Source organism: Lolium perenne, chromosome 3 (genome assembly GCF_019359855.2).
Source record: "Lolium perenne isolate Kyuss_39 chromosome 3, Kyuss_2.0, whole genome shotgun sequence".
NCBI lineage: Eukaryota > Viridiplantae > Streptophyta > Magnoliopsida > Poales > Poaceae > Lolium > Lolium perenne.
The window spans coordinates 77,763,391-77,788,220 of record NC_067246.2 but is presented as its reverse complement, the minus strand read 5'-3'; the positions used below and the strand labels follow the sequence as shown (position 1 = coordinate 77,788,220).

The following is a 24,830-nucleotide window of genomic DNA, read 5'->3' as shown; positions in this document are numbered from 1 at the left end:
TTTGTGGTGTTCTTGCCATTGCATTTGGTGCATAGGTTTGAGTTCTCCACGGTGATTCGTGGTGGTGAAAGCAAGAAGGTTGTTACTCTTGGTTTTTTGGAACCCTAGACGGATTCTAGGCCTTTGTGGCTATTTGTTGGGAGCCTCTTAAGTTGTGGATGTGTGCCCCAATCTTTGTGTAAGGCCCGGTTTCCGCCTCAAAGGAAATCCCTTAGTGGAACCGTGACCTAGGCCTTTGTGGCGAGGGTCACCGGAGAATAAGGTGAGGCGCCTTCGTAGCGTTCGGTGTGTGGTGTGAGTACCGCATCTTGGGGTGAGGCCTTTGTGGCGTTGGTGTGCATCGAGCAACCACACCTCAAGGTGAGCCTCTTGTGGCGTTCGGGAGCACTAAGCCACCGCACCACTCCAACAGAGATTAGAACTCGCAAGAGTGTGAACTTCGGGATAAATCTTCGTCTCCCGCGTGCCTCGGTTATCTCTATACCCAAGCTCTTTACTTATGCACTTTACCTTGTGATAGCCTTCGTGCTTGAAGTTATATATCTTGCTATCACATAGTTGCTTATATTGCTTAGCATAAGTTGAGGTGAGCCATAGTATATAGGCTTTTGACTTGACAAAGTAAACGCTAGTTTTATTCCACATTTGTTAAGCCCATATCGTAAAAGTTTTAAATCAGCTATTCACCCCGCCTCTAGGCGACATCCGTGTCCTTTGAGCAGTCACCACCACCATCTTGCCGTGGGCGTGCATCATCATGTCTACACGGACCATTGCGGCGGTCTTGGTGATCACGAGACCATCCGCCTCCTCCTCCCCCGCGATACTCATGGCTTTAATCTGATTGCCCGCGCTCGGGGCTGCGGCCATCACGTACGCCATGGTAGCGACCGGCATGGTCATCACTGATGGCGTGTATTTCACACGTTCGTTGGGCAACCCCAAGAGGAAGGTATGATGCGCACAGCAGCAAGTTTTCCCTCAGAAAGAAACCAAGGTTTATCGAACCAGGAGGAGCCAAGAAGCACGTTGAAGGTTGATGGCGGCGAGATGTAGTGCGGCGCAACACCAGGGATTCCGGCGCCAACGTGGAACCTGCACAACACAACCAAAGTACTTTGCCCCAACGAAACAGTGAGGTTGTCAATCTCACCGGCTTGCTGTAACAAAGAGTTAACCGTATTGTGTGGAAGATGATTGTTTGCAGAAAACAGTAGAACAAGTATTGCAGTAGATTGTATTTCAGTAAAGAGAATTGGACCGGGGTCCACAGTTCACTAGAGGTGTCTCTCCCATAAGACGAACAGCATGTTGGGTGAACAAATTACAGTTGGGCAATTGACAAATAAAGAGAGCATGACAATGCACATACATATCATGATGAGTATAGTGAGATTTAATTGGGCATTACGACAAAGTACATAGACCGCCATCCAACTGCATCTATGCCTAAAAAGTCCACCTTCAGGTTATCATCCGAACCCCCTCCAGTATTAAGTTGCAAGCAACAGACAATTGCATTAAGTATGGTGCGTAATGTAATCAACAACTACATCCTTAGACATAGCATCAATGTTTTATCCCTAGTGGCAACAGCACAACACAACCTTAGAACTTTCATCACATCGTCCTGTGTCAATGCAGGCATGAACCCACTATCGAGCATAAGTACTCCCTCTTGGAGTTACAAGCATCTACTTGGCCAGAGCATCTACTAGTAACGGAGAGCATGCAAGATCATAAACAACACATAAGCATAACTTTGATAATCAACATAACAAGTATTCTCTATTCATCGGATCCCAACAAACGCAACATATAGAATTACAGATAGATGATCTTGATCATGTTAGGCAGCTCACAAGATCCGACAATGATAGCACAATGGGGAGAAGACAACCATCTAGCTACTGCTATGGACCCATAGTCCAGGGGTAGACTACTCACACATCACACCGGAGGCGACCATGGCGGCGTAGAGTCCTCCGGAGATGATTCCCCTCTCCGGCAGGGTGCCGGAGGCGATCTCCTGGATCCCCCGAGATGGGATCGGCGGCGGCGGCGTCTCCGGAAGGTTTTCCGTATCGTGGTTCTCGGCACTCGGGTTTTTCGTCACGGAGGCTATTTGTAGGCGGAAGGGCAGAGTCGGGGGCCAGACGAGGGGGCCACACCATAGGGCGGCGCGGGCCCCCCTGGGCCGCGCCGCCACGTGGTGTCGCCACCTCGTGGCCCCACTTCGTGTGTTCTTCGGTCTTCTGGAAGCTCCGTGGAAAAATAGGCCCCTGGGCTTTGATTTCGTCCAATTCCGAGAATATTTCCTTACTAGGATTTCTGAAACCAAAAACAGCAGAAAACAGCAACTGGCACTTCGGCATCTTGTTAATAGGTTAGTTCCGGAAAATGCACGAATATGACATAAAGTGTGCATAAAACATGTAGATAACATCAATAATGTGGCATGGAACATAAGAAATTATCGATACGTCGAGACGTATCAGCATCCCTGCTTAGTTCTGCTCGTCCCGAGCAGGTAAAACGATAACACAGATAATTTCTGGAGTGATATGCCATCATAATCTTGATCATACTATTTGTAAAGCATATGTAGTGAATGCAGCGATCAAAACAATGTGTATGACATGAGTAAACAAGTGAATCATATAGCAAAGACTTTTCATGAATAGCACTTCAAGACAAGCATCAATAAGTCTTGCATAAGAGTTAACTCATAAAGCAATAATTCAAAGTAAAGGTATTGAAACAACACAAAAGAAGATTAAGTTTCAGCGGTTGCTTTCAACTTGTAACATGTATATCTCATGGATATTGTCAACATAGAGTAATATAATAAGTGCAATAAGCAAGTATGTAGGAATCAATGCACAGTTCACACAAGTGTTTGCTTCTTGAGGTGGAGAGAAATAGGTGAACTGACTCAACATCGAAAGTAAAAGAATGGTCCTCATAGAGGAAAAGCATCGATTGCTATATTTGTGCTAGAGCTTTGATTTTGAAAACATGAAACAATTTTGTCAACGGTAGTAATAAAGCATATGCATCATGTAAATTATATCTTATAAGTTGCAAGCCTCATGCATAGTGTACTAATAGTGCCCGCACCTTGTCCTAATTAGCTTGGACTACCTGGATTATCACCGCAATACATATGCTTTAACCAAGTATCACAAAGGGGTACCTCTATGCCGCCTGTACAAAGGTCTAAGGAGAAAGCTCGCATTTGGATTTCTCGCTTTTGATTATTCTCAACTTAGACATCCATACCGGGACAACATAGACAACGAGATAATGGACTCCTCTTTTAATGCTTTAAGCATTCAACAACAATTAATTCTTTTCTCATTAGAGATTTGAGGATGTTTGTCCAAAACTGAAACTTCCACCATGGAACATGGCTTTAGTTAGCGGCCCAATGTTCTTCTCTCACAATATGCATGCTCAAACCATTCAACTCAGAGTAGATCGCCCTTACTTCAGACAAGACGAACATGCATAGCAACTCACATGAAATTCAACAATGAGTTGATGGCGTTCCCCAAGAAACATGGTTATCGCACAACAAGCAACTTAATAAGAGATAAAGTGCATAATTACATATTCAATACCACAATAGTTTTTAAGCTATTTGTCCCATGAGCTATATATTGCAAAGGTGAATGATGGAATTTTAAAGGTAGCACTCAAGCAATTTACTTTGGAATGGCTGGAAAATACCATGTAGTAGGTAGGTATGGTGGACACAAATGGCATAGTGGTTGGCTCAAGTATTTTGGATGCATGAGAAGTATTCCCTCTCGATACAATGGTTTAGGCTAGCAAGGCTTATTTGAAACAAACACAAGGATGAACCGGTGCAGCAAAACTCACATAAAAGACATATTGAAAACATTATAAGACTCTACACCGTCTTCCTTGTTGTTCAAACTCAATACTAGAAATTATCTAGACCTTAGAGAAACCAAATATGCAAACCAAATTTTAGCATGCTCTATGTATTTCTTCATTAATGGGTGCAAAGTATATGATGCAAGAGCTTAATCATGAGCACAACAATTGCCAAGTATCACATTACCCAAGACATTTATAGCAATTACTACATGTATCATTTTCCAATTCCAACCATATAACAATTTAACGAAGGAGAAACTTCGCCATGAATACTATGAGTAGAAACCAAGGACATACTTGTCCATATGCTACAGCGGAGCGTGTCTCTCTCCCATAAAGTGAATGCTAGGATCCATTTTATTCAAACAAAAAAAAAAAAAAACAAACCGACGCTCCAAGAAAAGGCACATAAGATGTGATGGAATAAAAATATAGTTTCAGGGGAGGAACCTGATAATGTTGTCGATGAAGAAGGGGATGCCTTGGGCATCCCCAAGCTTAGACGCTTGAGTCTTCTTGATAAATGCAGGGGTGAACCACCGGGTGCATCCCCAAGCTTAGAGCTTTCACTCTCCTTGATCATGTTGCATCATACTCCTCTCTTGACCCTTGAAAACTTCCTCCACACCAAACTCGAAACAAATCATTAGAGGGTTAGTGCACATTATAAATTGACATATTCAGAGGTGACACAATCATTCTTAACACTTCTGGACATTGCATAATGCTACTGGACATTAGTGGATCAAAGAAATTCATCCAACATAGCGAAAGAGGCAATGCGAAATAAAAGGCAGAATCTGTCAAAACAGAACAGTTCGTATTGACGAATTTTAAAATGGCACCAGACTTGCTCAAATGAAAATGCTCAAATTGAATGAAAGTTGCATACATATCTGAGGATCATGCACGTAAATTGGCTTAATTTTCTGAGTTACCTACAGGGAGGTGGACCCAGATTCGTGACAGCAAAGAAATCTGGAACTGTGCAGTAATCCAAATCTAGTACTTACTTTTCTATCAACGGCTTAACTTGGCACAACAAAACACTAAACTAAGATAAGGAGAGGTTGCTACAGTAGTAAACAACTTCCAAGACACAAAATAAAAACAAAGTACTGTAGGTAAAAACATGGGTTGTCTCCCATAAGCGCTTTTCTTTAACGCCTTTCAGCTAGGCGCAGAAAGTGTGTATCAAGTATTATCAAAGGGTGGTGCATCGTTATCATGAGCTCCCCCATCCATAGTGGTACTAAGGGCTTTGTCAATTTTAGGCCTATAATAATACTTCTTTGGTCTAGGCACTTTAGAGACATACATAAACTTTTGCTCCTTACCCACATAAGCTTTCTCCTTATATTTAAGAGAAGAAAATGTTGAACCCAAGGTTCCCATAGCTTTTTCAAGTTCGTCAATCCTATTGATTTGATCATCATGGACAGCATTAGTTCCTAGGACACTAATTCTTTCATCAATTCCTCCTAAGGATTTATCAAGTTCATCAGTTTTATCAAGTAATATTTCCAATTTAGCTTCAATACTTGGAAAATTTTTCTCTATGGTTTCCAATTTTTTCATAACATCTTCAAGAGAGATTTCAGTTTTAACTTTATCAACAGAGGGTATTCCAAATAAACTCTCAATAATGCAACTAGCTTCTAATGCAGGGGTACTTAAGAAGTCACCTTTTGCGAGACTATCAAGAACATATCTATTCCAACTAGAGATACCAACATAAAAATTCCTGAGTAAAATAATAGTGGAGTGCTTCTTAGTGCATCTATTATGAGCATCGCTAATTCTATACCAAGCATCTCTCAAACATTCTCCCCCTCGTTGCTTAAACGTACGAACTTCAACTTCAGGATTACTCATTTTAGTAGTAGTAAATAAAGCAAACTAGATAAAGTAAATGCAAGTAAACTAATTTTTTTGTGTTTTCGATATAGCAAACAAGATAACAAATAAAGTAAAACTAGCAACTAATTTTTTTGTATTTTGATTTAGTGCAGCAAACAAAGTAGTAAATAAAACTAAGCAAGACAAAAACAAAGTAAAGAGATTGAGAAGTGGAGACTCCCCTTGCAGCGTGTCTTGATCTCCCCGGCAACGGCGCCAGAAAAAGAGCTTGATGGCGTGTATTTCACACGTTCGTTGGGCAACCCCAAGAGGAAGGTATGATGCGCACAGCAGCAAGTTTTCCCTCAGAAAGAAACCAAGGTTTATCGAACCAGGAGGAGCCAAGAAGCACGTTGAAGGTTGATGGCGGCGAGATGTAGTGCGGCGCAACACCAGGGATTCCGGCGCCAACGTGGAACCTGCACAACACAACCAAAGTACTTTGCCCCAACGAAACAGTGAGGTTGTCAATCTCACCGGCTTGCTGTAACAAAGAGTTAACCGTATTGTGTGGAAGATGATTGTTTGCAGAAAACAGTAGAACAAGTATTGCAGTAGATTGTATTTCATTATAGAGATTTTTACATGGGTCCAAAGTTCACTAGAGGTGTCTCTCCCATAAGACGAACAGCATGTTGGGTGAACAAATTACAGTTGGGCAATTGACAAATAAAGAGAGCATGACAATGCACATACATATCATGATGAGTATAGTGAGATTTAATTGGGCATTACGACAAAGTACATAGACCGCCATCCCACAGCATCTATGCCTAAAAAGTCCACCTTCAGGTTATCATCCGAACCCCCTCCAGTATTAAGTTGCAAGCAACAGACAATTGCATTAAGTATGGTGCGTAATGTAATCAACAACTACATCCTTAGACATAGCATCAATGTTTTATCCCTAGTGGCAACAGCACAACACAACCTTAGAACTTTCTGTCATTGTCCTGTGTCAATGCAGGCATGAACCCACTATCGAGCATAAGTACTCCCTCTTGGAGTTACAAGCATCTACTTGGCCAGAGCATCTACTAGTAACGGAGAGCATGCAAGATCATAAACAACACATAAGCATAACTTTGATAATCAACATAACAAGTATTCTCTATTCATCGGATCCCAACAAACGCAACATATAGAATTACAGATAGATGATCTTGATCATGTTAGGCAGCTCACAAGATCCGACAATGATAGCACAATGGGGAGAAGACAACCATCTAGCTACTGCTATGGACCCATAGTCCAGGGGTAGACTACTCACACATCACACCGGAGGCGACCATGGCGGCGTAGAGTCCTCCGGGAGATGATTCCCCTCTCCGGCAGGGTGCCGGAGGCGATCTCCTGGATCCCCCGAGATGGGATCGGCGGCGGCGGTGTCTCCTGGAAGGTTTTCCGTATCGTGGTTCTCGATGTTGGGGTTTCGTCACGGAGGCTATTTGTCGGGGGTCGGGCTGAGTCGGGGCCCCGCCGAGGGGGCCACACAAGGGGGGGGCGGGGCCCCCCCGGGGGCCGCGCCGCCACGTGGTGTCGCCACCTCGTGGCCCCACTTCGTGTGTTCTTCGGTCTTCTGGAAGCTCCGTGGAAAAATAGGCCCCTGGGCTTTGATTTCGTCCAATTCCGAGAATATTTCCTTACTAGGATTTCTGAAACCAAAAACAGCAGAAAACAGCAACTGGCACTTCGGCATCTTGTTAATAGGTTAGTTCCAGAAAATGCACGAATATGACATAAAGTGTGCATAAAACATGTAGATAACATCAATAATGTGGCATGGAACATAAGAAATTATCGATACGTCGGAGACGTATCAATCACCACCACTACGAGAGAGATTGACGGAGGCCGTGAACCCCTCTTCAGAATCCTTGGGGCTGTTACGCATATCATAGGTAGAAAGTTGACTATAGAATTCATCAAGAGTTGTTTCTGGTTTACCATTAATATTTGTGATGAGAGCATTGTAGTGATCTACATCAAGACCACGGAGCATGTAGCCAATCAACTCATCGTCATCAAGGGACTTTCCAACCGCATCAAGTTTGGAGTCAAACCCCTGCATCTTGGTGTAGTACTCATCTGTGGACATCTGGAGTTTCTTTGTGTCATTTAGTTCGCTACGAAGATGCTGGACCTTGGAACAAGCAGCGGTCTTGAACATGTTGTTGATGATCTTCCATGCCGCATCAGGTTTCAGCACCAAGGACATGAGACGGGATATCCGGGACAACGAATTGAGGATGTAACACAGGGCTTGGTGATCTCGTCCGATCCAAGCAACATAGGCCGGATTCTCCACATAGATTTTCTCTTTGTCTGGACCATTTGTCTCCACGGTCTCAGCGGATGCACGATCAGAGCCATCGAGAATACCCATGACTCGAGCACCGTGGAAGGCAGGGAGGACTAGGGCCTTCCACGCAAGGAAGTTCTTGCGGGCCAGGGGCTGCGCCGGAGGAGCACCCAGGGCAGCGGCCAGGGCCATGGTTGATGTTGACGAACTCATGGCGGTTTTGATGGTGTTGCAACGGCGACTGTAGGAACAACAACGGCAACATGCGTCGTCTTGTTGTCGTTGACGAAGAGGCAGCATCGATCAGATCGATCGGCGGGGCTGCGTTCGTGGCGTCTTGGTCGTGGCAGTAGCGATCCGATCGATCGGGAGGGCTGCGATCGTGGCGTTTTTTTTCGACGGCGGCGGCAGTCTTGGCGAGGCTTGGCAGCAGCAGCAGCTGTGGGAAACAGCGGCGGCAGCGGCGTGTGGCGGTGGCAGCGACTGCAGAGGGCAGGGGCATCGGCGGTGTCCTAGGGCAGCTAAACGTCTCGGAAGAGACGCTCTGATACCATATTAGGTTTTGGCGTGGAATGTGCCTTGGAACTCAACACGGTTTCGTGTTATATGATTTCGGGACTTGGCCCATCAATACAAAGGGTCATCGGTAGGCAGTGGCGGAGCCAGGACTTGAATGTTGTGTAGTCAATTCAAACCTGTGTAGTCAAATTGTGTAGTCAAGTGAGTACAGCCTGAGTGTGGCACCGCCAGTGTCGGTAGGGTGGAGGACTCCTCCATACCTATGATCGTAAAGAAAGGAAAACAAGACATCTAACACGACAATCCTAGCCAGACCATGGAGGCTACATGAGCTAAATACATACGAGCAAACAATAAATATCATGTGCGACCATCCAAAACAAACATACGAGTAGGCCCCTGCATACGCGCAAACAATAAAGGGAAAAGCTAATGAGAAGCACCGCACTACATGCAAGCTTGTGCGGCGGTAGATTTTTGGTGCTCTCCCCCTATAGGAGTGACTACATACATGCATATACCAATGTGCCAGCTCACAATGGCATCATTGTATTACTACTAGTAGAATTTGAAAATTGAAAATGATTTTTCTTCCAAACCGTTTATCTAATTTATGATCCGTTTGCACTATTGTGTTCGTCTCGGCGAGAGCTTCAAAACTAGATCCGTTGTTGCTATGTTTGGATGATTTTTTTTCACCGTATCAGTTACCAGATTAATATCGAACAACTATCACAATAATTTTTCATGGCTGCCGGAAAAGTGTTTACGTGTCTTTTAAACATTGCATTAATATGCACAACTACACTATGTTTGTGACATTATTTTTTGTAACACCAATTTCAGGTTATAATAATATGATTTACCAGATTAGCAACGGACATACTGTGATAATTGTACATGGTTATCGGATAAAAGTGTACTCATCTATAAATATTGCAATGATACGTACAGCTAATGAACAGTGTTAAAGTGTCTCTAAGAGCTAATGGATGATATCATTTCACACAAATTAGGTGTCCTGAAGCTTTACATTGGTGCACAATGACATACATGAGTGAACAACCAACTTATTACAATCTGGCAACTAACTAGTGAATAATCTGGTAAGTAAGTTATAACAATCTGGCAATTACTGACAGAAAAAAAAATTGTCAAAACATACCAACATGGGATCTAGTTTTGAAGATCTCGTCGTAACTAAGCCTACGGTGAAAATGGATTTTCTAATGGATTAACGGTTTGAGAGATAAAGGTTTTTAAATTACAAATTAGAGGAAATCTTGATGACGTAATTGCATATGTCACTGCATGCATGTATGTATATTAGATACGTGAAATCCGTCGCACGGAATAACCTTTGGTGCGGCGCCGCCGTGTAGTGCCGTCCAACAATAAATGTCATTTGCGACCATCCAAGACAGAGACATTTGACAAAGGAAACTCGTTTGCGAAGGCTCTCACATTCGCAAACAGTTCATAAAAGGAACCGTCTGTAAAATAGACCCCTTCGCACACAACGCATTGACTACCTATCATAGTGATGGTTGGATAAACCGTGTAAGGAGCCATTTCAGTCGTTCTATACTTAGCTCTACTACATAGAGGTTATTTATTGCTTCGACACGAAGGACGATGGCTGAAATCAGAGCTCTAGGAAGGGCACCACAATACACCTGTGACCAAAACCGCGGAGATTAAGTGTCCTCAGCGTTTCCTCTTGAAGGCGTCCCGGAGGACGGAGTGCGAGCAGAGCACCGTCTGGCCACCGCGTTTGATCGTGTGGAGCTGGCACAGCGCACGGCCGGCGACCTTCCACGCGAAGCCGCACAGGCTGATGTTGTCCCGCCGTATCGCGTACTGGTAGACGATCTGGTAGATCGCGCAGGCCTCGCCGAACACCTCGTTGTGGTTCCTCGGGCTCTCATTAAACTCCTCAGAATGGTACAGTATCTGTAAGTGCGGCCGGGTTTGAGTGCTTTCAATGCGCGGAAGATTGGTGAGATATGCAACATGCTTACCCGCTTATATTTTTGGTAAAGCTCCAGAAACCTCTTGTTTCTCTCTTCTTTGCTGTACTTGGCACCGTAGAAGGATGTGCTCTCCCTTCGATAGTCTTGGTAATGGCTTGTCCACTGCTCCCTGCACTCTTTGGTTACCACTTCCTCTGTAAAGCACGTCAGGACTGCTATATCTGAAACACATAAGGGAGACAGGAAACAAGACTACAGGTAAGCACTGTTTGAAACCAGAGACAGCTAGAACTGTTGTTATTGTCAATTTACCCGCCAAAAGGTGCATTCATGTATGGTAACCGAATTGAGGTCACGTTAGCAGAGTGTACACAAAACTAATCATAACCATGTGTTTGTGTACTAACTTTATGGCCTAGCACATGCTAAACTATACTTCACTGCCTAAAAATCCTAGAACCGAGGCATAGATAGGTGCATCTCTATTGACAACAACCAAGTGACATGGATATTTCTTCAGTAAGGTAGTGCAAGCAGGTGGAACTTGGAACTGCAAAAAAAAGACAGATAAGCTAGAAACCCAATGAGAACATGAAACTCAAAGGTGCACTCAGGTGGGAAATCTATTTTCGGAATGTCAAAAGTTTTGGTACAAAAAGGGTATAAAAATTGCTTCTTTAAGCACTGAAAATGTTTTTTTATGACCAGAATGTTCCTTTTCCCATGAAAATTTACAAGCATAAAAAAGACTCAAACATTGAAAGGTGTATTTTTTTCGGATTTTAGTACACTTCCATGTTTTTATTCAAATTCTGACCATCACCTAAAAGTAGTGAAAGGGCTAAATTTTGTAGGAAGTTAATGCTTGGGAAGTCTCCAAGCCGTTAGTACCTTTGGTGACCAAAAAGCAAACTAGAAATAGCAACTTACTGACTGATGGAAAAATGTCATACTGTTGTGACATTGCGTTTGCTTGATCATAAATTTTTCCCAGCACTGATGTCGAATGGTAGGTCCGATGTGTTTTCCCATCCATATAGTGTGGATATTCTTTGACCTTCAGTGTGTGGGGGATATCGATCTATTTGAAAGATAAACAGAGAAGGAAGGCTTAAACATCAGTTAGAGTACAATACGGCATAATTTTCTTACAAATGAAATCAAAATTATTCACAAATTTTTAAAAAATCCACATCATGTCTTCCTTTTCAACATCACAACTTGCGATGTTTCACAAAATGACAAGATTTTTTATGTGCATTTAGAAGAAAAAATAGCTAAGAGGTTGGGCCAACATGCAGAGGCCGAGGATTAAGCTCTTTAATAGTTGTATGAGCTTGGTGCAACAATAGACCTATCAGCCTTGTGCATAGTGTGGCCAAGCTGATTGCAAAAACCATGTCTCTTCGGCTGACCCCTATTCTGCCATCCATGGTCACTCCCAATCAATTTGCTTTCATTCGTGGTCATACTATTCAGGATAACTTCATGCTTGTTCAGCAGCTAGCTAAGTCCTTTCACTCTGCCAATGCCCCTACTGTCTTCAGCTTTAGATACAGTATCCTGATCGTTCTTGATCGAGCTCATGCAGCACCTTGGCTTTGGGCATATTTGGATTAATCTGATCTGCTTGTTGCTGTCAACCGCCTCTACCAGAATTTTGGTCAACACCAATCCCTCCGCTGAATTCTTCCACCACCGTGGTGTCAGGCAGGGGGATCCCCTATCCCCAATGCTCTTTGTTCTGGTTATGCAGGTATTTCACTACTTGGTCGACCTATCTGCTCGTTTGGGACTGCTTGCAGCTCTGCCGGGCAGCCGGGGTGCCTGCCGCACATCTCTTTATGCTGATGATACCATGATCTTCTTCAAGCCCACCCTTAGTGACTGTGATACCATCAAGCAATTGATACAAATGTTTGGGGAAGCCACTGGTCTTCATACTAATATCCTCAAGAGTGCAGCTACTCCGATCAGATGTTCTGAGATGGATAGGCAACTAATTGCTGATCAGTTGCTTTGCCCTATCCTTGACTTTCCTATCACCTACCTTGGTGTGCCTCTATCCATTTACAAGTTGCGGGCCCAGGACCTTCAACCCATCATCGACACCCTCCACTGCAAGCTCTTTGGATGGCATGCCAACCTCCTCTCTAAGGGAGATCGCCTTGTGTTGGTCAAGTCTGTGCTATCTGCAGTCCCCATCCACACTATGTTAGCTACTGATATCCCCAAACCTGTTAGTGAGGCTATCGTCAAATGCTAACGGAACTTCTTCTGGTCTGCCGGTCGCAATGATGGCGGTGGGGGCTGTGCCATCGCCTGGAAAGATGTATGTCGACATGTTGAGTTGGGAGGCCTTGGCGTGCTGGACATCAAACACCTGAGTTGGGCACTGCGTGCCAGATGGCCCTGGCTCCGCCGTGTTGACCCTGCGAAACCATGGGCCATGTTCCCTATCCACTCCAATGCTCATGTTGAAGCTCTTGTTCATTTGGCCACCTCAATCAAGCTAGGCAATGGCACCAAGGTGCTTTTCTGGTCTGACAGATGGATCGCCGGACAGAATATTTCCCAGCTTGCTCCAGCTGTCCTTGCTGCTGTTCGCCCCAGCGCTGTCAGCTCCAGATCTGTTGCTGAGGGTCTTACCAATAATTCTTGGATCAGGGACTGGAACTCTCTCCGCTGAAGGGGTTCTGCAGTTTTTGCTTTTGGTCGATCTCACAGAAGCTCAAGTGCTGTCGCCTGCCACTAAGGATGAGTTCATCTAGAATCTCTCAAGCTCCGGTCTATACTCTAGCAAGTCTGCGTACAGTGCCCTTTTTGCCGGAAGAACTTTATCTCCGCACCATTTGGCCATTTGGGATTGCTGGGTTCCCCTCAAGTGCAAAGTGTTTGCTTGGCTTGCTGCGGCTGATCGCTGCTGGACCAGTGAGCGCAGGCTGCGATATGGCCTATCTACTTCTGACACTTGTGCTGTTTGTGATCAAGAATCCGAGTGAATTAGTCATCTTCTGCTGCAATGCCCTTTTGCCAAGCAAGTCTGGTTACATACCCTGTCTAGACTTGGCTTGCAGGCCCGTTTGCCATGCGCTGATGAGACTTTCTTGTCTTGGTTTGAGATGGCTGCCACTCGTGTCGCCCCAGCCTGCTCAAGGCTGCAAGGTCCATCATCATCCTCACCTTGTGGAGAATTTGGAAATCCAGGAATGATGTCGTCTTCAACAGCTTGAGCCCTTGTCACATGGATCTCTCATTCTCTATCCTCGAGGAGGCTCGGCTATGGATTCTTGCCGGCGCCAAGGAGTTACGTCGCTTACCTCTCCATGCTCGACCTCCGGACTCTCTGGCCGATGGGTTAACAAATGTTAACCCATGTATAGTTTTCTTCTTTTTGTCCTTGTCTTTTAGATCCTTTTTTTAGTTTCTCTGCCTTTCTCTGGTAGTGCCGCTAGAGTTTGTACAGTTTTCCGCCTCTTTGCGGCTCCTTCTAATATACAAAGACACTCGCTTAGGCGTGTGTTAGAGAAAAAATAAAATATGCCATTATTGTAAAATTTGGACTAACAAAACTCCTCTTGAAGGAGCTCAATACCTTGGGCTGCTAGTTCAAGGTCTCTAGTATCATATACTGAACTGCATGCTACCTAAGATGGCGGAACCACTATGATGATTGTTAAGAGAATATTTTACTCAGCACATAATGCTACCCACGCCTCTAATTCTGATTACTAACCCTTGTGGACTCTACTCCTGAGATGGATGCCACAAAATAAACTTTTTCGATATTGAAGTACAAACCAGCTGACAACAACACACTGACAGTAAAAAAAGAGGATGCCGATAGTCAGAACTACAATTCATATGAGACCAGGACAGATAATAACCTTGTTCCCTGTCTTGGGGGCATCCAAGGCCTCATAGTAAATGTCACATAACTCAAGCATCTTAGTCTTTATCATTTCCCGTTTATGTTCTTGAACTTCACTTGTCAAGAGTTGATCCATATATACCAACCAACAATCCGCAGCTGTACTCATCACATAACTGAGGGTAGGAAATTATCAAATTATCTTACCATATAGTTTCTATAATTCACATGTAAAGGTCTACAAAATGGTCACACAAAACTAGATAACTTAAAAGCATATGGATCAGATATGATGTCTCTACATGCATCTTATCTTGGTACTACAGTTACACCCATCTTGCATATACTTGCTACGTGTTACTGTACACATACGTTATCACTTTAAGCATATTCACATACTATTTCCAAGAAACCCAACGAAAAATAGATGAAAATATTGCATGTGAATCCATAGTTTTTAGCATATATTAGAACACTTTGTATTTTCACATTGCATGCGAGTGCATAGTTTTTATGCAATATCTTAAAAAACACACATACAAAAGAGTATGTAATAGTGTGGCACACATGTGGAGTTATATACTCCCCATACCATGTCTACATACTTCCGTTAAACTAGATATCTCTACATTGTAAGGAACAAATCTTTGATTGGAGGAAATCACACCTAGTAATAAGATAACGGTTTCCTTTATGCGGAGCTCGAGGCACCGTTCAACGAGGATGAAATTTCGGAGGTGGTGCGGCGACTCCCTCATGGGAAGGCGCCGGGCCCGGATGGGTTTACGGCGGAATTCCTCCAGAGTTGTCGGGCCATGGTGAAGGGTGAGTTTATGGCCACATTTGCCAAGTTGTCCAAGTTGTGCGGGTGCGAAATTCAGGGTCTTAACGAAGCACTGCTAATCCTGCTGCCCAAACGACCAGGCACGGCGGCCTTGGGTGATTACCGCCCCATCAGCCTGATACACATTTTCGCTAAGCTGGTAGCGAAGACTTTGGTGAATAGGCTCGCCCCTAGGATGGAGTTGCTAGTGGATCGCAACCAGTGCGCTTTCATTAGGAAATGCAACATTCACGGCAACTTTATGTTGGTAGAGCAGACGGCGAGGTTCCTACACCACCTTAAGGAACCCAGGGTGATGCTCAAGCTGGACATAGCTAAAGCCTTCGACTTGGTCTCCTCGGGATTGCTAATTCAGGTTCTCTGGAAACTGGGTTTTGGATCAAGGTTTTGTGAGCTTGTGGCCATACGGGTGATGCTCAATAGCGAGCCAGGCCCCCCATCTGGCACCGGAGGGTTATGAGACAGGGGGATCCCTTGTTGCCATCATTGTTGGTGTTGATCATGAACACGCTTAGTAGGGTGCCGGCGAAAGCCATGGAGCTAGGCATGTTGCAAAGGCTGGTCCACCAAGAGATGACGATTTCGGTCTCGCTCTATGCGAATGACGTGGTGATCTTCTACCACCTGGATGAGGCAGATCTGCATGCGGTTTGTGCCAACCTCAAGGTTTTTGGCGAAGCCTCTGAATTGCGCACCAACTTTGCAAAATGCTCGGAATCAGATTCTACCCCGTCAAGTACTTGGAATACCCTAGCTATTCGTTGACTCCCAGCTGAAGCTTTCCAACCGATGATCGATCGGATTGGGATAAGTTGCCGACATGGAAGGCAGCCATGATGCCTAGAGCGGGACAACTTACCCTCATTCGCTCGGTGCTCGCCGCAATCCCTCTTCCAACTTATGGTGCTTTCCCTAAACAAGAAGGCCCTTAAGCAGGTGATTAAGATTTTGCGCGGATTCGTATGGGTGCGCAGGAAGGATGTTGAGGGTGGACACTGGGACAAGGTGAGTAGGCCGATGTGCTACTGAGGCCTTGGTATACCAGACCTTGCACGCACGGCCATCAGCCCTAGGGCCCGTTGGTTGTGGAGGATGCGTACAGATCCCTTGCGACCTGGGCGCGGGCTTGACATGCAGTTCACTAGGAGTGAGCGCGATATTTTCTTTGCTTCCACAGTGATGGTGTTGGGCGATGGATCCTCCACTCTTTTCTAGGAGGATAGATGGTTGGATGGGAAGTCAATCGGATAAATAGTGCCTAATTTACTGGCGCTAATTCCACAATGCCCTAGGAAGCGATGTACGGTGGAACATGCACTTACCGAATGCAGCTGGATCACATATATTTCAGGGGTTGTAAACTCTCCGGCACTTTGGCAGTAGATTCAGCTGTGGACCAGGATACAGGGGTGCACCTGATGGATGAGCTTTACAAGCTTGTTTGGCCAGTTTTCCTCTAAGACCTGCTACGATGCCCCTTTCCAAGGGTCGTTAGTCGTCTCGGGGTCTTGGAAGTTGAACTGGAAATTCTGGGTGCCACCTAGGGTGTGGTTCGATGTTGGACGGGTGAGAGACTCGCGTGCCGCCAGTTGCCTCATCGGCCGTGATCCATGTTCTGTGACCATTCGGAGGAGGCTATGTCACACATTCTGACAGGGTGCCCGTTTTCGCGGACTGTCTGGCATGAGGTCATATCCTGGATCCGATCTACTGCTGGACCTCCCATTGCTGAAGGGGACTTCGTGGAGTGATGGACGCTGGTGGTGCAATCCAACCCACATCATATGCGCAAAGGAACCTACTCATTGATTATACTCACGGCATGGTGAATTTAGAAGCATATGAACACGATCGTCTTCAACAACGAGCTACCTTCAATGGACTCCCTAGTCGACACGATCAAATCCGAGGCAAGATCATGGGCGGATGCGGGAGCACGAGGGCTACGCCAACTTCTCCCTTAGACTAGGTTTCTTGGGTTGAGTTGTATGGTGTGGGTGTTGGTCCACTATTAGGACTAGTAAATACAACTTCATTTTCTATCAATGAATGGGTGTTGGTCCACTCTTCGGACTTGTAAATACAATTTCTTTTTCTATCAATGAATCGAAACGCAAAGCTTTTTGCGTTTTCGCGAAAAAAAGTTTCATGTATGCGCATGTGCGTGCGAGCTTTTGTGATTTTAGCTGGAAATGCTAACGAATGTGGTATACACCAATACTTGGGAGTCGGAATAAAATGACGATTGACTAAATCATAAAATTATGTAAAGAAAGGGCACAAATTTGTAAACATAAAACACATCCAACAGCCAGGATTGGTGCCTAAAACTTACAGGAGGGAATATTTTGAAAGGATAGCACATGCCAACATTATAACAATCTCTGATCTTAAGTTTTCAACTAGCCATGATGATTACCCACAAAATGAATATGATGTTACAATATTTTAATTATGTATTGAGTACTGACAACAACTTAAATATCATCATTAATTAGATGCACAGTGCTTTTTGGCACTATTCAGCTATCTTGGAGGCTTTGCCAGGCAATAACATAATCGTAAGATAATAATACCTGGGTGTAAATCTAGTTTTTAAAAACTCATGGAATAAAAGGATTTCCAGATCCGGACCATTGAAATTTTGAGGCTTCTTCTGTACAGTCTTTTTTGGCGGGACCCTTTGAACCCATGCTTCAGATGGTCTGAAGTGCTCCAGTAACTGAAAGGTTTTTTTTTCAAGAAAAAGTGAGAGTTCTGCAGAATGATGGCATAAAACAAAATATGAAACAATGGCATAGGCTCTTGTAAGCATAGTGAATGACCCCAAAGGCACACAAATCGTAACTCTTCTCATTTTTTAAGTTAAATAAGTCACAGCATGTTCAGCAGAAGTACATTTATTAAATTCTAAATTCTAAACAAAGATGGTATGGAGAAATGAATGGTTATTGATAAATTTTTGAATATTATACTCCCTCCGTTCCTTTCTATAGTGGCTATAGATTTTTGGCATTTGTATCAGAATATAAGGTTGTAGCTTAGCTTTTTTTCAATTACCCCCTCCCCGTTCAGCTCCCAAATCGTTTAGCTCCCAAAATTGTTATGCTAAGTTAGGAAGATATGGATTTCCCAAATTTTAAGTTGATCTCAAGTCGTTTAGCCAGGGGTCTTGTGTAAAAAAATACTCTTGCGCTAATTTCCGTGCCAAAAAACAATAGGCACTATAGAATGGAACAGAGGGAGTATATTTTTAATTTTTTTTGGAACAAACTATCCATACCAAATCGTAATACAAACTTGCAATTGAGCTGGAAGATAAAAAAAGTAATGCACGTTGGTAGAAGAAAATATAATATATTAGCAATCAATGTTCTCCAAGGGATTATGTTGGTAATCAGATATATCTGAACCAAAAATTTCACTGCAAAATGGCAGACAAAAACTAGCCGACCTGTGGGTTTCTTGAGACGAAGAAACTGTCGCCGTCGTGATCGCCGCCTGCCATTTCATCAGCTAAAGAGCGTGGCCCGGAAATAGGAAAAAGTATAACATATTTGGAGAAGCCCACGATATTCTTCTCTAAATCAGGAATATGAGTTGCAGTTAAGACATGTATATCTCCAAAATGTAACCCAGGATATCTGTAGACAAGAACCTCTCCAGAAAGTTGGCCATTCTCACTGTTAAATGAAATAAAGATAGTTACTGATTTTTTTTTCCAGTAAACCAAAACTCGTTACTTCAAAAGATATTTAACTACTTTTTGTGAATTCATTGTTCATCCTGAGAGCATGTGCTCCCAGGATCCATCTGATAGTAAAAAGCAGATTGAGAGAAACCATTATCTTATTCATGTTAAACTGCAACTGAGATTGTTAGATTTAAAATTGCGACAAGAGGAGAAAGGAAAAGCATCAGGATGACATGATAGATTGTTTGAACTGAAATCAACATGGTGGATCACTGGATATTGCTACAACAGTTCAACTTACTGTATAACACAAACTTCATTGGGCTTTAGTGTCCCTGTAGGGTCTGTTGCGCCGATCAGATTGTAAGTCTCGTCTATCGGAATTCTTCCTAGTTTGATCCCTTCTCTTTCCTCTCGAATCATTTCAGACAGCTGGTATTTCAAATAAGCCTCATCTTCAGGGTGGATTCCAGATAGAATCATTCGTGCCGACATTGAGTCATCCATGTCAGCATGGTTATATGCAACTGTAAATAGGGACTACATTAATAGAAGGACCAAGCCAAGGCTTCAAAATGACTATGTACAATAGTTGGAAAGTGATAATTTTCTAACATTAAAGAAATACAACTCCTGCCACATAATATTGCTAAATAAATGCTCTATTCACAATATTTTAGACTAACCTTCGAGAGAATCACTAGTGTTATAACAAGCTTTCTCAACATCTTTTACTGCCTTCCTTTGAAGCTCCAAAAAATAATCCACTGGAACCCCCCCATAATGAAGCAATGTAATTAAGACCTTCGATGTATAGGCTCTTTTGGGACGATTGCTGAGACCAAAAGGAAAGGATTTTAACACTGGTAGAAAAGTTTGAAGAAAAAATATGCATATTTATCAAAAGATAGTACTACCACGGTTTAGAAATAAAATGTATTAGTGTCAGCTACCAAAACCAGTTCACCCAATACTTAAGCAGTGGGTAGAGTGGGCAACCCTACTCAGGCATGAACACTGAACACCCGTTCAGCATATACGCTCGAAGAAGGTAAGGAGAATGTGACCAAAATACATTACCATCTCCAATACATATTGATAAATGTTTAAGATTTTTCAGGATAATATGAAAAACTACATGTGCATATTCCAGTCATACAAACTACTTAAGCCTGACAACCAAATATACATGGCCATCAATTACCCTCTCAAGTTTTTAGTTAATTTTTTTCTGAACAAGTTCGTTGGAACAAAAAGGAAAATTCTTTTATGAAGAGTAGACTTCTGGCTATCACTCTCCTCGCCAACTTCCCATAAATTTGTAGTATGTTGGCGATTTCCATCCTTGTTTCTTTCAAGCAAATTCAATTAGAACTGGGAACTCGAAATGATAGTTCTGCTAAACTAAGAAGTTGGTTCTACAACTTTTATGGGGACTTTCCCAGTTTTTACCAAAAACAAAATGGTTTGGATGATTTCATCTGCATTATGGTTGGCACCAGATATCCCCCCTACTTGTACATAAATCCAATAAACACAGGTCTAAGTTGCTTACCTTGTAGAAACTATTTCCAATGAGTTGAAGGACTGCCCGTCTAGTAGATTTGGATCAGGTGACACTTTTATCATTGATGGTCGTATATTAATAGTTCTGGGAGGAAGCTGCAATAGAGAAGAATAGATTCTTAAAAACCTAGATAAATAAATTTCAGAAAATTGACAGATGGTCAACAAAAATGATGCTTGGAAAAGAAAACCAAAGATTTTGCTTCCACTTATCCATGACGACGACAAAATAACAGAGAATTCAAATATAAGCTATTGTGAAGTTTGGCCATATTCTAGAACGGAATTCTCAGGCCAATACGATCAATGACTTCGTACTATTGCCATGCACTTTGTGATATATATAATGTACTACCTCCATTCCAAAGCTTAAGGCTTATATTATTTTTAGAAAGTCAAACTATGTCAAGTTTGACCAAGTTTTTACCAAAAATCATTAACATGCAAAATACAAAATCAATACCATTAGATAGATAATGAAATATATTTTCATATGGTATCTACAAAATATCATATTTATTGATAGATTTTTCTAAAAGTTTAGTCAAACTTTACTCGGTTTGACTATTTAAAAAAATATAAGCCTTAAGCTTTGGAATGAGGTAGTATATTCTACATATAGAAACCTTTAATGTACAAAGCAGCCACTCGTTTATTGAACCTGCAAATCTTACAAACAATAAAAATCCTACTAAAAAATGAATTCAAGTTACACCTACCCTTCTATCAACGAGAAGGGTTCCCTTTGCAACAAGTCCATCATAGAACATACGCATCTGCATAAGAACAGGCTGGAGATAGCAAATGAGCAATACACTGATCAGTTAAACAATAGAGTATTTGAGGGGTAAATAAGATCATCAGATGTTTTAGTCCAAAGAATACATATCGCAACCAATGTTAACCTGGCATGGGATATCATCAACCTACTTATGTATTTTCCTATGAAACGTGAGAAGTCATCAAGGTATTTAACAAGCGGAGCAAAATAATGTAGACATGATTACATGACATTTTTGTCCATTTTCTACAAGTTCAGTACGGAATTTAAAAAGTGGGGGAAAATGGTTTAGGACCTAATGGAGACTCCCTGGCCAGTGTACACCATCGGATGTGCCAACAACTAAATATTTAGGATCAAAAATCCTAATATATGGAGCTTGTCATTGAATGATTAAACATGAATCTAGCAAAATAACAGAGAAAATAACGCAGTTGGATATAAGTTAAACAGATAAATATGAGAACAATATACCATTGGCATTAGGATGGAACTGTTATAGTACTTCTTTAGGTGAGTTCACAAGGGAGTAAAATAAAGTACCACCTTAATCAGGCAATCTTATCCTCAATTAAGATATGAGTTTGTGTACCGATGATATTTATATCCATAAGCTTCCACTACAGTTATTAGTTGCGTGTTTTTGCATGTGCAGTACATATGTATGAGGTTAATATTTTGCTCATTTCCTTTAGCATGCAGTGTAACTGTGCTGCCAAATCAGAATTTACACAAACTAACTCTGGATTCATATCATGTCTATTCAGAATTAAAACTAACTACTCTGCACTAGCTTGTAATATCATACAGGATCTGTGTTTATCAAAGTCTTCAGTTGGCATGTAAATGTGTCCAAAATGAAAAATAATAAAATATCCTTCACAGACCCGATATTTCTGTTTAAAAAATGATAACAAAGAAAAAAAAAAGGTATGATGTTGAGATATCATGTAGATATTGGGAAAAAAAAGAGAAGCACACACGTGCAGGTCATTTGTCCCCAGTAAGTTTCCCTTAAAGACACTTGCAGGGCATTTCTTGGCTAAATCTTCTGATATTAGGCCAGTCCCATCAGTGTGGATCAAAGCATCCCCATGATTAAGAATAATGCTTCCATTTGTATCCTGAAATATTTCCATGAATATAAATTGTACATTCCCGTATCAAGCCAAAACTTCAGAGAAAGAGAGATATTTACCTTGCAAGGTACATCATCAATAGTTATGACATTAACATTTGATAGGTCGTTGGCATCTAGTAGTGTGGTAGCTTTGGATAATACTAAAGAAAACCTGTATTCAATAAGAGAATAAACAAATAAATTTCACCCAAAGAAGAAAGAGTGGCTGCAGCTGAAGACGAAGAGAACAGGCAGACAAGAGAAGCATCCGTTCTTCATTTCCACTACATAGTATGTTGAAACATCCCAAGCACAGTAACACTGAAAGAAACATGGGAGATAACAAAAATAGGCTATGAACTTGTGTAGAAACATCACATGTGTTGTCAAATCGAATAAAATTTCATGTTTTAAGTTTTAAAATCTCACAACTCTTTTTATAATCTTTTCAGCAGTCCAAGCTCCAATGCAGATAGAAAAAGCACAAAGTTACAAACAGGACATGTCCTAGAAGATATGCTTATAGGTATGCAATAAATAGTCGGTACTGTGAAACAAAGAAAATAGATCCTAACCTGGCCAAATATTTTGCCACGGTGGGCACAGTGTGAATATGCATAAACATCTTACGGGCCTCATCAATAGTTTTGTTGGAGAGGATATAAGGCTCGTCCCTGTCCCATCCAGACTCAGTACGAACAAAGTAACACTTGACAGAGGAACTATATTTTTGGTTTCCATCTTTCTTTCTTTTCTCCTTCCCTCCATTTTTGAAAACTGGCAACACAGTCAGACAAGTGAACACAAATAATTGAACCTAACAAGTGTAGTTAGTATCATAAGAGACAGCTTTTCTATATACAAAAAAGTGTAGTCCCGATGGTTCACATTAGTACAGAAAACATGAAAAACTAGTAACTTGTCCATTTATATCTAAGGTTACCAAGGCTTCTTGCAAAACCCCAAACCATCAAGCAAAAAGCATATTTTTCGTCAAAAGAGGATGAATTTATTGTGACAATTCAAGAGTAGAGGAACTTTTCATGATTTCGTTTCCTTATTAATCATGTTCTACATAACAAGGATGTGCTAGAGGAATTATGTTGTAATTTAATCTTCGTTCAAATATGCCAAAGGGTAAACAAAGAACACATGTATAATGTTCTCATTAAGAGTACAACTTGCATGGCATGATCACCATGTATTTAAAGTTAAGCAAAGAAAAAATGCATAGAAAGTATTGGATAACTGTTGGTGCATCTGTTGGGCTATCTTCTTGTTCTCTGTTGTGGCCCATCTGGCCCAGCCCAGTTCCTGACCTATATAAGGTGCTTCTATCTCTGTAACCCTAACAAGAGAGTTTCTCCCTGCAGCCACCATCTATCCCTACCTCAGGTTAGGCCCTCACCTCTATCTACATGGTATCAGAGCAAGGGGCAACGACAGGCTGCTACGGCAAGGAGGGGAAGGTAGTGACAAGTAAGGAGATGAAGAGGGCATCCTGCGGGTAAGCCCTTTGGTGTTTTTGAGAGGTTAGTTTGGTGTCAAGCATGGGGGAGAACGGGGATTTGGCGAAGACTATAGAGAAGCTAGCAGAACTTATCACTACCAAAGGAGATGGAGGAGGATCTGCTGGAGGGGGAGCAATCGTTCCCCATACCGACATCGGTCAGAAACTTGAGCTGCCGGCAAATGAAATCAAGTTAGAAGGAGTGGCCAACTATCTCCGGTGGTCAAGGAGGGCGCTGTTGATTTTGAACTCGAAAGGGCTAGATGAACGTGTGAGTGGTGAAGCTGCAGAACCAGCAGACAAGACCAGTCCTGAATGGAAGAAGTGGAATCCCATAAATTCTCTGATTGTGGCATGATTGCTTGACTCTTTGGTTCCTAACATTATTGCTTCTATAGAGGCACTCACAAAGGCATCAGGGGTATGGGACACCCTATCAAACCTCTATTCTGGAAAGGGGAATATTATGTTGATTTCTTAGATTGAGGATAAAGTGCATGACTAGCAACAAGGAAACAAAACTGTGATGGCATATGTGGCTGAGTTGCAGCATCTTTGGGGAGATTTAGATCATCTTGATCCTCTGGAACTTGCCCATGGGGAATGCGTGAGTGCTGCTGCAAGCTGGATTGAACGTCGGCGCGTCATAAAGTTCTTGAAAGGTCTTAATCAAGATTTTGAGGGATGAAGGGCTGCTTTACTGCATCAAACCACTACCCCTTCTCTCAAAAAAGCCATTGCAGCTATGTCCAGAGATGAAGTGCGTCTGAATATGACAAAGGACAGCGATTCTATCCCCATCCGACCGTCTACACAACCGAGAGACAAGAGATGAGAGACTGCTA

General features: G+C 42.5%; 1 protein-coding gene across 1 annotated transcript in view; it reads right to left on the bottom strand.

Annotated features, from left to right (window-relative positions):
- Positions 1–10,008: 10,008 nt before the first annotated feature.
- The window catches only part of LOC127341839 (probable RNA-dependent RNA polymerase 3), a 32,459-nt gene continuing 17,637 nt past the window's right edge, over positions 10,009–24,830 (bottom strand). The window contains exons 6-18 of the mRNA XM_051367778.2: positions 23,051–23,252; positions 22,554–22,647; positions 22,339–22,479; positions 21,294–21,365; positions 20,564–20,670; positions 19,695–19,843; positions 19,310–19,535; positions 18,769–18,997; positions 17,891–18,036; positions 14,487–14,646; positions 11,530–11,680; positions 10,648–10,820; positions 10,009–10,579 (exon numbers count right to left, since the gene is read on the bottom strand). Coding sequence (XP_051223738.1) covers positions 10,334–10,579; positions 10,648–10,820; positions 11,530–11,680; positions 14,487–14,646; positions 17,891–18,036; positions 18,769–18,997; positions 19,310–19,535; positions 19,695–19,843; positions 20,564–20,670; positions 21,294–21,365; positions 22,339–22,479; positions 22,554–22,647; positions 23,051–23,252 — 2,096 coding nt within the window. The 3' untranslated portion in view covers positions 10,009–10,333. The remainder of the gene's footprint in view (positions 10,580–10,647; positions 10,821–11,529; positions 11,681–14,486; positions 14,647–17,890; positions 18,037–18,768; positions 18,998–19,309; positions 19,536–19,694; positions 19,844–20,563; positions 20,671–21,293; positions 21,366–22,338; positions 22,480–22,553; positions 22,648–23,050; positions 23,253–24,830) is intronic.